The following is a 14,874-nucleotide window of genomic DNA, read 5'->3' on the forward strand; positions in this document are numbered from 1 at the left end:
AGAATTTCTAAACTACTGAAGGTTCCTGTGAGCACTGTTGGGGCCATAATATGGAAGTGGAGAGAACATAATTTATCATTTCACCATAAACCGGCCAAGACCAGGTGCAAGATTTCAGACAGAGGAGTAAAAAAGAATTATCAGAAGAGTTGTCCAGGAGCCAAGGGCCACCTGTGGAGAGTTACAGATAGGCCTGGAATTAGCAGGTACAATTGTTTCAAGGAAAACGATAAGTAAGAAATGCACTTAACCTCCATGACCTATGAGTATATTCACGCTCACAATGCAAGAGTCCATTGCTGAACAAAAAGCATGTTCTAGTGTTGTTAATGTTTGCTAAACAACATTTAGAAAAAAAAACACATGCCATAAGTTACAGCCTTCCCAAAACCCTGTCTGATGACAAATGCACATCTAGCAGGATGCAGCAGGCCTCCACTAATAAAGGCAAGGGGCAGCACAGGTGCAAACTACTGATAAAAACAGCCACCCCCGCATCTACCAGATTATGGAGGGGTTGGCTGCCTAATAGAAAAAAATTGCACAGGTAAGTGTGACACTTTGCATCACACTTATCTTATGGTATGTGTGTTTTTGAAATTTTCTATGTGTTAGCGCGCCGCTAGGCAAGGCGGGCTTCCCGGAGTGGACCCTCTGGACCGTGGCACCGAGGGACCCCGGACGAGCAACCTGGTGGAACCGACCCCTATACAGGGATCGTTTGGAGCAGGTCCAGGGGTTCGAATGCCACGGCAGCCGGAACCAAGAGGGTCGGCTCGGAATGGACTGCAGGGACTAACACGGGTAAGCAGGACTGGAGTAGGACTGCTGGAACAGACACGAGCAGGCAGGGCTGGAGCAGGGCTGCAGGTACAGACACAGATTGGCAGGACCGAAGTAGGACTGCGGGTACAGACACGGGTAGGCAGAACTGGAGTAGGACTGCGGGTACAGACACGGGTAGGCAGGACTGGAGCAGGACTGCAGGTACGGACACGGATAGGCAGGACCGGAGCAGAACTGCAGGTACGGACACGGATAGGCAGGACCGGAGCAGGACTGCTGGTACAGACACAGGTAGGCAGGAATGGAGTAGGACTGCGGGTACAGACACGGGTAGGCAGGACTGCAGGTACGGACATGGATAGGCAGGACCGGAGCAGGACTGCAAGGAAGCACAAGGCAATATGAGAGCGGAAGCCGAACACAACGCAACCCACGGGGCCTAGAATGCTGAAGAAACATCAACGATCAGGCGCCTCCATTATGGGAGGGCGGCCGGATATACCAGCAGATATGCCTCCATTGGTCCGGCAGTGCTACCGCGTCAGGGCACCACCGGAGTATAAGATCAGCGAGGGAGAGCCGGCCGCGGCCTATGGCGCATGCGCAGGGCCCGCAATGACATCACAGGCTGTGGGCCGGTCAGAGGAGGACGCCGCCGAAGCAAGGGGTAGCGAGGCCGCGGCGCTGGGTAAGTATGAGAGCGCGCAACGGGGGGCATGGCGAGGCGCGCGGCAGGAGGCATGACGACGAGGACCGTGACAGTACCCTCCCCCTTAACCCGCCCCCCGCTGCGATTGGCAAAAAATCTCCTGAGAATGCGGGGAGCGTTGATGTTCTCCCGGGGTTCCCAGGATCTTTCCTCAGGACTTGAAACCCTTCCAGTCAATAAGGAAAAAGGTCCTCCCTCTAACATTCCTCATGGCGAGAATATCTCTTACCTCAAAGGTGTTGTCAGAGCCCACCGGCCGAGGGGCAGGACCTGGTGAGGGATGGAACTGATTTAGTACCACGGGTTTCAGGAGAGAGACGTGGAAGGTGTTCGGGATACGAAGCGAAGCAGGCAACCTCAACTTGTAGGCGACTTCATTAACACGTTCCAGGATCTCAAAAGGGCCAATGTACCGGGGACCCAGCTTGTAAGAGGGTAATTTTAACCGGATATACTTGGACGAGAGCCAGACCTTATCCCCGATGTGAAACGGTGGAGGATCTAACCTCCTCTTGTCTGTGTGATTCTTCATCCACTCACTGGCCCTTTTGAGGGCTGTGTTGGTCTCGGACCAGATCTCAGAAAATTCTTGGGACAAGGAGTTGGCTGCCGGTACCTCGGAGGCTGGGACTACAGGAAGAGGCATACTAGGATGTTTGCCAAACACCACGAAAAAGGGCGACTTGGTTGAGGATTTGCTGACATGATTGTTATAGGCGAACTCTGCCCACGGAAGCAGGTCAACCCAGTCATTCTGGTGGGTGTTGGAGAAATGACAAAGATAAGCAGTCAACGTCTGGTTAGTTTGCTCTACTTGTCCATTGGTCTGCGGATGATAGGCAGATGAGAAGTCCAGGGATATATCCAGAAGTCTGAAAAGCGCTCTCCAAAACTTGGAAGTAAACTGGACTCCACGGTCGGACACAATTCTTCGAGGTAGGCCATGAAGCCTAAAAATCTGATGGACGAAGATCTTGGCTAATCCGGGTGCAGAAGGAAGACCGCTCAAAGGAATAAAACGTGCCACTTTGGAAAAGCGGTCCACAACCACTAGAATCACCGTACAACCGGGAGAGCGGGGCAAATCAGTGATAAAGTCCATGGCAATATTCTCCCAAGGTGATGTAGGCACCGGCAAAGGAAGCAGCAGACCAAACGGAGGCCGACGTGGTGTCTTATTCCTAGCGCAGGAGGAACAGGAGGCAACAAAGTCTGCTACATCTTGGCGGAGAGTTGGCCACCAATAATACCGAGATATGAGAGCAAGGGTCTTCTGAATTCCGGCATAGTCAGCCAAGTTGGAGGAATGCCCTCATAGCAGAACTCTTCTTTTGGCTTTTGGAGAAAGCAGACTTAAAGGTGCCACGGTGATAATCTTCGTGGGCTCGATGATGTGAGACGGTTCCTCCCCAACCTCGGACGGTTGAAAGACTCTGGATAGGGCATCGGCTTTGGTGTTTCTGTCCCCAGGGCTAAAATGGAGCTCAAAATCAAAGCGAGCGAAAAACAAGGACCATCTGGCCTGTCGAGGACTAAGTCTCTGGACAGACTGAAGGTAGGCCAGATTCTTGTGGTCCAAGTAAATAACAAATGGATGGACAGCTCCCTCCAGAAGATGACGCCACTCCTCCAATGCCAATTTGATGGCCAAAAGCTCTCGGTCGCCAATCGAGTAATTGCAGTCGGATGAGGAGAAGGCTTTGGAGAAGAATCCACAGGGACGTAGGCCACCAGAAGAGGTTTTCTGTTATAAGACAGCCCCGGCACCTGTCAAGGAAGCGTCCACTTCCAGCACGAAAGGTTTGCTGCTCTCAGGACGGGTCAACACAGGAGCCGTGGAAAAAGCCTGTTTTAGTGACTGGAAGGCCTCCTCGGCCTCTGGCGTCCAGGAGTTCGAACAGATCCCCTTATGGGTAAGGGCGGAGATTGGCTTGGAAAGTGACGAGAAGTGCGGAATAAACTGCCTGTAGTAGTTGGCGAATCCAAGGAAACGTTGGATGGCTCTTAGGCCGACAGGGTGGGGCCACTTGAGAATGGCGGACAGTTTCTCGGGATCCATCTGCAACCCGGCGTCAGAGACGATGTAGCCCAGAAATGGTAGAGAGGTTTGCTCGAACAGGCATTTCTCCATCTTGGCATACAAACGATTCTCCCGAAGACGCTGAAGAACCAGGCGGACAGTTCTCCTATGGGACGGAAGATCTGAGGAGAAGACAAGGATGTCATCCAAGTACACTACCACACAGGAATACAGAAGGTCCCAGAAGATCTCATTGATGAACTCCTGAAACACAGCCGGAGCGTTGCACAGACCGAAGGGCATCACCAGGTACTCATAGTGACCGTCACGGGTGTTAAAGGTGGTCTTCCATTCATCGCCGGCACGGATGCGGATAAGATTGTAAGCTCCCCTGAGATCCAACTTGGAGAAGATCCGTGCCCCTCTGAGACGGTCAAACAACTTCGGGATGAGTGGGAGGGGGGTTCCGGTTCGTGACAGTGATGTTGTTTAAACCCCTATAGTCGATGCATGGGTGCAGTGAACCGTCCTTCTTTTTAACGAAGAAGAAACCGGCTCCTGCAGGAGAAGAAGACTTCCGAATAAATCCCTGGACGTACTCAGACATGGCAGCGGTTTCTGCGGGAGAGAGTGGATAAATCCTACCCCTAGGAGGAGTGGAACCAGGGATTAACTCGATTGGACAGTCGAAAGACCGGTGCGGTGGAAGGACCTCCGCCTCCTTCTTGTCAAAGACATCTGCATAGGACCAATAGGCCGAAGGAAGCCCTGAGAGCTCCAGAGGTGGGCGTGCGGAGACAGCTGGATGAATCGGGTTCAGGCACCGGCCTTGACACGAGTCTCCCCAGCGCAAAACCTCCCCGGACGACCAGTTGAGGACCGGCTGATGAGACCGTAGTCATGGAAGACCAAGCAGAATGGCGTGGGACAGATCGGGCAACACGTAGAAGGCCACTTTTTCCCGGTGGAGAGTGCCGACTTGCAAAACAACCTCCTCCGTGACCGCGGTAATGGGTTCCTGTAGCGGTCTGCCGTCAACAGAAGCAATTACTCAAGGATTCTTCAGGGTAACCATGGGAATCCGATACTTGTCCACCACTTCACGCCGGATGAAGTTACCTGCTGAGCCAGAATCCACGTAGGCCACCTCGGACCCACGCCTCTCCCCTGAAAGCAAAAGAACAGATAACGTAAGGGCTTGAGAGGAATCATTATCACCTAGGGAGGCCTCTCTTACCTGGCCTAGGTGGAAGAATTTCCCGGTCTCTCAGGGCAAGAACGGATGAAATGGGACGCTCCTCCACAATAAAGGCAGAGACCCTGCGCCCGTCTCTCTCTCTGACGTGTCTCAGCCATCCGGACCCGATCTACCTGCATGGGCTTGGGAGGCGGAGTGTGAGCAGATCCAGCTAGTCGTGGACTAAAGGACCGATTAGCGGTCGGAGCTGGCCTGATGGGTCTCCTGTCCCTAGCTGACTCCCGCTCGCGCTCCTGGAACCGGAGGTCTATACGAGTGGCCAGGGAAATGAGGTCCTCGAGAGTGGTCGGAGTATCCCGACCCGCCAATTCATCCTTTATCCTACCCGACAACCCACGCCAAAAGGCTCCTACCAATGCCGCATTGTTCCAACCCAATTCGGAAGACAACGTGCGGAACCGGATGGCATACTGACCAACAGTCAGAGTGCCCTGGTGAAGGTTGAAAAGCGACTCAGTAAGAGAAGCTACCCGTCCTGGCTCATCAAACACCTAACGAAAGGTATCCAAAAAGACCAGAATGTTAGAAACCAGGGGATCATCCCTCTCCCAGAGAGGATTTAGCCAGGATGGGACATGATAAAGGCCACCTTGGCCCTATCGGAGGGATACTGGTGAGGCAGGAGCTCGAAATGCAGGCTACATTGGTTTAGGAACCCTCTACAATGTTTGGGGTCACCACTGTACCTGGGTGGTTTGGCAAGGCGAAGAGAGGGAAACGAAGCGGGACTGGGGGTGGCGGCAGAAGCTGCGGCGGACTGGAGGGCCCCCAAACGGTTGTCTACAGAGGCCATATAAGACACAATATGGGACTGGGCGTCACGCTGCTGGCCCAGTTCCTCCTGGAGACTGGCCAATTGGGCAGCATTCCCTGGATCGGCAGCCTGGAGAGCAGACAGGCGCGACTCCATAGACTTCATTACGGACATGATGCGCCCCTCGTTCTCCTGTAAAAAGAGCAACTCCTTTTGACCGGGAGCCGAAGTACCAGCGGGATCCATGGCCTGATTGTACTGTTAGCACGCCGCTAGGCAAGGCGGGCTTCCCGGAGTGGACCCTCTGGACCTCGGCACCGAGGGGCCCCGGACGAGCAACCAGGTGGAACCGACCCCTATACAGGGATCATTTGGAGCAGGTCCAGGGGTTCGAATGCCACGGTAGCCGGAACCAAGAGGGGTGGCTCGGAATGGACTGCAGGGACTAACACGGGTAAGCAGGACTGGAGTAGGACTGCCAGAACAGACACGAGCAGGCAGGGCTGGAGCAGGGCTGCAGGTACAGACACAGATTGGCAGGACCGGAGTAGGACTGCAGGTACAGACAAGGGTAGGCAGAACTGGAGTAGGACTGCGGGTACAGACACGGGTAGGCAGGACTGGAGCAGGACTGCAGGTACGGACACGGATAGGCAGGACCGGAGCAGGACTGCAAGGAAGCACAAGGCAATATGAGAGCGGAAGCCGAGCACAAGGCAACACACGGGGCCTAGAATGCTGAAGAAACATCAACGATCAGGCGCCTCCGTTATGGGAGGGCGGCCTGATATACCAGCAGATATGCCCCCATTGGTCTGGCGGTGCTAACGGGTCAGGGCACCGCTGGAGAATAAGATCAGCGAGGGAGAGCCGGCCGCGGCCTATGGCGCATGTGCAGGGCCCGCAATGACGTCACAGGCCGCGGGCCGGTCAGAGGAGGACGCCGCCGCCGAAGCAAGGGTGAGCGAGGCCGCTGCACTGGGTAAGTATGAGAGCGCGCGACAGGGGGCATGGCGAGGCACGCGGCAGGAGGCATGGCGACGGGGACCGTGACACTCTGTTAGCTGTTTTTGATATTAGTGTTATGACTCGTAAATATGGATAACCTTGACGTGAGTTGCGAGCTTATCTATTTTGGCCAAAATATTAACCAATACCTCATTTAATGTATTTATTATATTAATTTTTTGCACTTTTTATCATATCATTTTTTGCAGGATGTAGCTAGTCCTCTTTTTGTTGGCTTGGTCTATTAGGGTGTCTGTCCCTGTGTGTTGCAAATTATAGTGCTGGGCAGCCCTCCTGATAATACTATGCGCGTCATTAATAGGCTGCAAGCCAGACACTTTGCATCCCACTTACCTTTGTGACTGGCGTCCTATGCAAGCCATATCAATGTGCAATTTTTCTACTAGGCAGCCAACTCCTCCATAATCTGGTAGGTGTGGGGTGGCTGTTTTTATCAGTAGTTTGCACCTGTGCTGCCCCTTGCCTTTATTAGTGGAGGCCTGCTGCATCCTACTAGATGTGCATTTGACATCAGACAGGGTTTTGGGAAGGCCATTTCTTATGATATGTTTTTTTTTATTTTTCTATGTTAGCAACATTTAGACAAGCCTGTGAAATACTGGGAAAATATAGTCTGGTCAGGTGAAACCAAAATTGACTTATTTGGATGCCGTAATACACACCATGTTTGGAGACTAAAAGGCAATGTATGTCACTCCAAGAACACCATACCAACAGTGAAGTTTGGAAGTGAGAACATCATGGTATGAGGCTGTTTTTCAGCATACAACACTGGCAAATTTCGAATGATGGAATGAGGTATTAATGGACAAATGTACCAAGATAAGCTTGATAAAGCTTTGTTGCTATCTACCAAGATGATGAAGATGAATGGATAGTGAACATTCCAGCAAGACAATCATCCCAAACTCACAGCCAAGGAAACTGTAAATTGGTTTCAGAGAAAGAAAATAAAGTTGCTAGAATGTCCCAGCCAATCACCTGACCTGAATCCAACAGAACATTTATGAACGGAACTAAAGCTCAGTCTTCATGTACGAAGTATTAAATACAATTCAGTAAGCGTGTTCAATACTTCTTCCCTGTGTCATTTCTCACTATTAGACATAACTTAATTTGTGGACATCAATGGTTTGATTTCTTTGCCTGTCTGGATTGGATGGGTTGTTACTGACATCTGGAAATAATTTCAAGTCAATAGCACCTTTAGAAATATATTTACTTAGAAAAAATGTGCCCTCTGTATATCTTTGGGCCCCGGTCTATGCACCGCACTACATACAACAGTACTAGCTTGTAATAATATGTGACTGTTGAACACCTGTAAGATTTAACAAATGTTTCCCCAATAAATATTAGGAAGCCTAAATCATGATGGAACACAAAAAAACTTTAACAAAGATTATGTCCTGATGTTCGGGGTGTTTGATGAAAGTAAAAGTTGGCAAACCTTTCGATCAATGAAGGAGAGACCTTTGATGTATACTGTAAATGGATATGTGAATGGAGCTGTACCAGGTATGAATACTTACTACTTTCTCGGTACATTGAGTCTTAAAGAAAAGTTAGTACTTCAACAGGTTTTCCACCCGTCTTTTAATTTTATTATGGCCCAAGTGGGTGTTAAAGATGATAAATAGTTCCTTATTCATATACTGTTCCCCCACAGCTCCTCCTCACTGGTTAGCTCCCCTGCTGGTATCCTCTTCCTCTATGCCGAGATCGGTGGAAGGAAAGAAGACCGGCAAGGGAACCAGGTGTAGATAGTCTTGCTGCCAGCAATGCTCCCTCGAAAATAGTATGCAAATTAGCTCTCGTCCAGTCTGTTATTCTTGTGTGGGAAAATCTGTTTTGATTTTGAACACAAGTAGTGGAGGACATTTCTATTTTGCATTTGTCAGAAGATATTAAAGCACCACTCAGGCATTTTTTTTATATCTTAAGTTGGAATTGTGTATTTAATGTAAGTTCTCTGCCCTTAATAATATTCTAATCAGCTGCCATCTTCAGCTCCTTCAGTTGGTCTTCTGCAGATTGGGACCTGATGGATGGCTCCATTGTTTGCTGGGAGATCCAGAAGTTACAACTCATTGTACTCAAACAGGAAAAAGAGCAGTGATTCCTGGCGCTCCCACAGAGTGAAGACAAGGGATTATGTTCTCTGGTTTATATCCATCCCTACAAAACATTTCCCAGTCGGGTTGACTCCTTCATCAGGTATTGGAATGTTAGTCCACTCCTCTTCAATGGCTGTGCGAAGCTCTTGCATGGTCAGCACACTTACCAGACATGTCACCCATTGAGCAGGTTTGGGATGCTCTGTATCAGCGTATACAACAGCATGTTCAAGTTCCTGTCAATATTCAGCAACTTTGTACCACCATTGAAGAGAAGTGGACCAACATTCCACAGGCCACAATCAAATACCTGATCAACTCTATACAAAGGAGATGTGAGGCAAATGGTGGTCACACCAGATACTGCCTGGTTTTCTGATCACCCCCGATACCCTTCAGTACTGTGAAACTGAACATTTTAGAATGGCCTTTTATTGTGGCCAGCCTACGGCACAACTGTGCGATAATCAAGTGTCTAATCAGCATCTTGATCTGCCACACCTGTGATATGGATGACACTATCGGAAAAGGAGAAGGGCTCTCTAACACAGATTTAGCAAATTTGTGAACAATATTCGAAAGAAAAAGGCCTTTTATGTAGTATGTATATATATATATATATATATATATATATATATATATACACGAGTATATAATTTTTCTTTTTCTAATTTAATGTTTGAAAGTGCACCCCAAAAAAATATCTCATATAAGCGCATTGTGTAGAGGATATGTCAGCCCTTCCTAGAATATGATGTATGCTCCAGAATGGTTATTTCTTGGGAAATAGTATTTTTAAAAAAAACTCTACAATTTAGGAAAGTAGGAGATACAGGAATACATAGAAGAGTAGAATATATTTGTTATGTTGGTTCTATGTAAATATTGGATCATGGTATTTGTGTTCCAGCATTCACAGCCTGTGTTGATGACAGCATTAGTTGGCATATACTGGGTTTGAGTTCCAAACCTGAATTTTTCTCCATTCACATCTTTGAGCACTCCTTGGAGCAAAAACTTCATAAAGTCTCTATGATAAGTCTGGCTAGCATGGCATCCACAACTGCAAACATGACTGTGACACAAACTGGCAGATGGAATATATCTTCTCTTGTTGAGAAACATCTCGAAGGTAATATAGTAATATAGGTAATAATGTAATCTAGGTAATAATGCAATATAGTCACATATCATTCTTGTTGTGAAGTGTATAAATGTATTACTATAGGGAAAAGACACAAGAAATCCTATATGTTTTAAAAAGGAAATTTCATGGATATGCATAAGACCATTATTATAGACTGTCAGGAGCTTGATCATTGAACCTACCTATCTATGTTATCCCTTCCTACAGCTTTACAATTACTGATCTTTTTGAGTTACTTAATATCGCAATTTTGAGATCCAAGATGGGATAAAAACTTATGTGCATCTTATATCTGAAGACACTAATCCAACCTCAGGAGTAAACTCACAGGATATTCATAAATTTCTACTGTGTGTGAGTCCCATCTCTGGGACTCTCACATGTCAAAATAATGGAGGTTTGTGTGTGACTCACAAATGCCAATCCACAGCGTCTGCTTCCCACTTCATACTGCTAAAACCAGAACCTATATAACTCTAATGCCGGTGGCCCTGTATGGTTTCCCTTTTCCCTCTATGCAGGGATGCCGACATACTCACCTCTGTGGCCTTGCGGTCACCTCGAAACAGGGTCTGAACCTGAAGCCCTAGTCCTTGTGTGGCCTGAACCTGAAGCCCTCGTCCTTGTGTGGCCAGGGCCTGAACCTGAAGCCCTTGCCCTTGTGTGACCTGAACCTGAAGCCCTTGTCCTTGTGTGATCTGAACCTGAAGCCCTTGTCCTTGTGTGGCCTGAACCTGAAGCCCTTGTCCTTGTGTGGCCAGGGCCTGAACCTGAAGCCCTAGTCCTTGTGTGGCCTGAACCTGAAGCCCTTATCCATGTGTGGCCCTCTGCCCTCTGTTTGAATATATCATCAGTGCACGTGCTCAATGGCCACTCGATTGATTCTCTAAAGGGCTAGCTGAGTAGCATACTTGGCTATCTCCTGGTGTGGATCTCTGTGCTCAGATGCCCAGCACTGTACAATGAATCACCTATGCCAGATGAAAGGTGACTACGTCTTACTGGAAAACTTTCTAACATCTTTTTTCTTTCTTTTAATTTTGCATTGTGTAGCTTCTTATAGTCCACATAATACATGATGATGCATATTAAAGACTTACTGGATTTACTGGTTCCTTTTCATTTTTTTTTTTTTTTACCAGCCGGCATGCATGGTCATTTGGAGGTAAATTCATGTATGGACCACGTACACCGTACACTGAGGAAGTCTGTTTTCCAAACTAGATATATTAAAAAGTGGGATTATTATGTAGCTGCAGTTGAAGTAGACTGGGATTATACATCTGGGACTTCAGAGACCTCTGAGAAGTAAGTCTCTAATGGTTATTTATGTACTTTTTCAATTAGTTAAAGGAATCTGTCAGTAGGTTTTTGCTATGGAATCTGAGGGCAATATGATGTAGGGGCAGAGAGATCCTTATTCCAGTTATGGGTCACTTACTGGCCAGTATGTTTCTCTGACTGCTGAGCACTGTATAACCCCGCCCACATCACTGATTAGTAGCTGCCTGTTTACACTGTGCATTGTCAGCAAGCTGCTTATCAGTGGTGGGGGCAAAGTTAAACAGACTAGCTGGACCGCCTGGCAAGTGGCACCTAGTCCGGAAGTGGTAATTTCCTTTAGAAAAAAAAAGATTGTCTTGTAACTACAGCAAACTGCTGAGCAAGTGACACATCACTGGAATATGCCTATACATTTTGCTACTGTCGGGTTAAATAGCAAAAACCTGCTGACAGATTCCCTTTAAGTATTGCTATAATACGACATTTATTGTGGCTTATAGGTATCCTTTGGTAGAACAGGCCTGACATAATACATATTTGGTAGAATAAGCCTGACATATTATAAATTGAAAATGAGTTTTGCCTAGATCGGATGACAATTTACTATATAATATATCTGGATTTTGTTGTGACTTTTGCTGCAGTTTTACTTTGTGAAATCTGCTGTGTAAATTCTTAGCTTTTCCACAACAAAATGTTCAGCAAGTCTGGATGTCCCTTAATAGAGAATAATATGCTGCTTGCTATGTGTTGAATGCTTATGATATGATAACATATAGTGTAATATGGTGGTTTATAATTTAGTGTGAGTATAAAAGCATGGCATATTGGCTATTCAGTATGCCTTCCTAAGGAAGCCCTATGTAAATACTCTATTTTAAAACAAAGATTTATGAAACATGTAAAGGAGTATTCCTGTGTACTATTCAGTAATAATAATATTAATAAGAATAGCAAATACCGATTAATAAAAACACTTATACTCACCTTCCGTGCCGGTGCTGTTCCAGCGGAGTCGGCACTCGCTTTCCCAGGGCTCACGTGGGGTTATGAACCGAGCCCTGTGCCCAATCAGCCCCGGTGTCCCTCTCCCTGCCTTCAGACGTATAAGTAATGAAGAAGAAGTGAGCAGCCAGTAGAGAAAAGTTTGTCTTAGTAATGGACAATCCATTTAACATCAGCAAAAAAAAGTTTCATGTCATGGCCAAGTAGCTGCATGCAAGCCTTATATCACCAAGCACAATGCCAAACTTCTGATGGAGTTAAGTAAAGCACACGCCGATACTGGACTTTGGGGCAGTCTAAACATGTTCTGTTGAGTGACAAATCATGCTTCTCTATCTGGCAGTCTGATGGATGACTCAGGATTTGGCGACTGGACTGGTTGGCCTAAGCCCTTAAATTCCAATGAATGGAAAGCTCACTGCTTCATCATACCAAGACATTTTGAACAATAGTTTGATTTCAACTTTGTGTGAACAGTTTAGGGAAGATCCTTTTCTGTTCCAGCATGACTGTGCCACAGTGAATAAAGCAAAGCCAACAATGGCATGCCTGTATGACTTTTGTGTGGAAGAACATGACTGGCCCACAGGCATGAACTAAGCCTGACATAATGAGCCCAGTCTTCTCATCCAACATCTGTGTTTGACCTCACAAGTGCACTTCTGTGTCTCATTTATTTATTTATTTTACTCACTGATAAAGCGTTATTAATTCCACTGCACTTTACAGACATTATCGGCACTGTCCCCATTGGGCTCACAATCTAGATTCCCTATCAGCATGTTTTTGGAATGTGGGAGGAAACAGGAGAACCCAGAGAACACCGGCTGTCTGACCGGCGGTAATGCTTTTTCCGCTGATCAGAAGCAGTGCTTGCCTCGCTCTCATGCAGATGACAGCATGGCAAAGACTGGATGTTCGTTCCCCTATTCAAATGAATGGTGTTCGGGTCCGGGTACAGTTCTGGTACCCAAAGCCGAACTTATTTTAACTGTTTGACCCAACCTCCCGGACCCGAACATCCATGGGTCCGCCCATCTCTATTTACAATGAGAGTTGAGAAATTTTGCATTGAAAATATAAGACCATAAAATTTAAAGGGAACCTGTCACCCCCCCTGGGCGTTTTTTTTTAACTAAAAGAGGCACCTTCAGCAGCACTAAGGCTGCATTCTGTGAAGGTGGCTTCACTTTTATAAATAGGTCCATCATGTCCCTGCTCTGCTGTCTGGGCCCCGCCTCCCATAGCCGTCCTTCATGCCCCTGCTCTGCCGTCTGTGCCCCATCTCCTTCTGTATCCTATGCCGGCGCCTGCTCTGTGAAAACAGTTCTCGGGCATGCACAGTGCGCACTGCCCGTGAACTGACATCAGGCGATCATGCCTGCGTGTTGTGGAGGCCCCAGATCCTGCCCCGCAGTGTGTGTTATGATATATTCACACTGCGGGGATGGGAATCTGTGGGAGGCGGGGCACAGATGGCTATGGGAGGCGGGGCCCAGACGATGCAGAGACATGATTGACGGTGAAGAGGCGGCTGCTTCAGGGGGATACACCATACCTATGGGACGCATTACAGGTATGAGGACCTATTTATAAAAGTTAATATTTCGGCATTACTGGGGGTCATAAATGGAAAAGCCACCTTCACAGAGTGCAGCCTTAGTGCTGCTGAAGGTTGTTCCTTTCCTTATAAATGCCCTGGGTGGTGACAGGTTCCCTTTAAGTCTTAATAATATGTGTAATATATATTTCATGTTGTGCTACCATCTAATGATGAATGTCTCTGTCGTCTCTGCTGTTAGAACCTACTGCCATCATCCATTTAGGAAAGTAGTCTATAAGCAATACACTGATAGCACTTTCAAAGAGGAGGTTAAAAACCCCAAAGAACTTGGACTGATCGGACCGGTGATCCGGGCTCAGGTCAGGGACACCATTGTGGTATGTATTGGCATCTTTTTAATTTATGTTGATAAACTGAATGTCTGAAGAGTTTGAGAACATGTTTTTTCCTTCAGGAATCTTGGTTATTTCATGAAGTTGATGGCACCAATAAAATTAATACGGTGGTTTACTGTTCCCCTACTCAATTGACAAATGCTAACCCATACCTAGACTGGACACAGTTACAGTAGAAAGTCTGAATCTGTTAGAAAAGGCGAATCTGTACAAAGAATAATTGCCATATTTTATGTAATCAGGGGAGACCTGACCTCCATGTTCGCAAGAGTCTTGTATTGAAGCTCAATACTAGTGCATGCAAATGAGCGCAGCCGAGCTAAAAATCTGCTTTTACAGTTCCTTTGTCTGTTTTTTATGTGTTCTGATGATGGGTGGTTACAGCTGGTATGGTGAGGTCCCCATACACATTCGACTTCTCTTGTAGCAACTTATCTCCTGGGAGCACAAAAGAATTGGCTGTTGGACTTCCAACACAACATGCTGACCCTCCTCTCCACATCATCGATCATTGGAGAATCATGCAGCTTCCATATAGATTAGACTGATGGACTATCCCTCCAATATTGGCGGGATAGTCCGACTCAGACTACTGTGTATGGGCACTTACGTAGGAGTGATGTTCAGAAAGGCTTTTGCAATATGTTGTCATGTGTATTTCCAGGTTGTCTTTAAAAACATGGCGAGCCAGCCCCACAACATATATCCACATGGCGTGTCATTACAACGATTCTTTAAAGGTTATGTTCCAGAACCAAAAGGTAAGACTGTCTTACATATAGGTGTCAATGAAGAAACAGTTCATA

At 47.2% G+C, this 14,874-nt stretch overlaps 1 protein-coding gene across 1 annotated transcript in view; it reads left to right on the top strand.

Annotated features, from left to right (window-relative positions):
• F5 (coagulation factor V) overlaps positions 1-14,874 on the top strand; it is a 114,619-nt gene that overhangs the window by 46,809 nt on the left and 52,936 nt on the right. Inside the window, exons 5-9 of the mRNA XM_073563806.1 lie at positions 7,916-8,074; positions 9,584-9,805; positions 10,963-11,128; positions 13,912-14,050; positions 14,733-14,829. Of these exons, the coding sequence (XP_073419907.1) occupies positions 7,916-8,074; positions 9,584-9,805; positions 10,963-11,128; positions 13,912-14,050; positions 14,733-14,829 (783 nt within the window). The remainder of the gene's footprint in view (positions 1-7,915; positions 8,075-9,583; positions 9,806-10,962; positions 11,129-13,911; positions 14,051-14,732; positions 14,830-14,874) is intronic.

This window comes from Dendrobates tinctorius, unplaced genomic scaffold, assembly GCF_039654945.1.
Source record: "Dendrobates tinctorius isolate UK_male_01 unplaced genomic scaffold, ASM3965494v1 ptg000398l, whole genome shotgun sequence".
In the NCBI taxonomy this organism is placed as follows: Eukaryota; Metazoa; Chordata; class Amphibia; order Anura; family Dendrobatidae; genus Dendrobates; species Dendrobates tinctorius.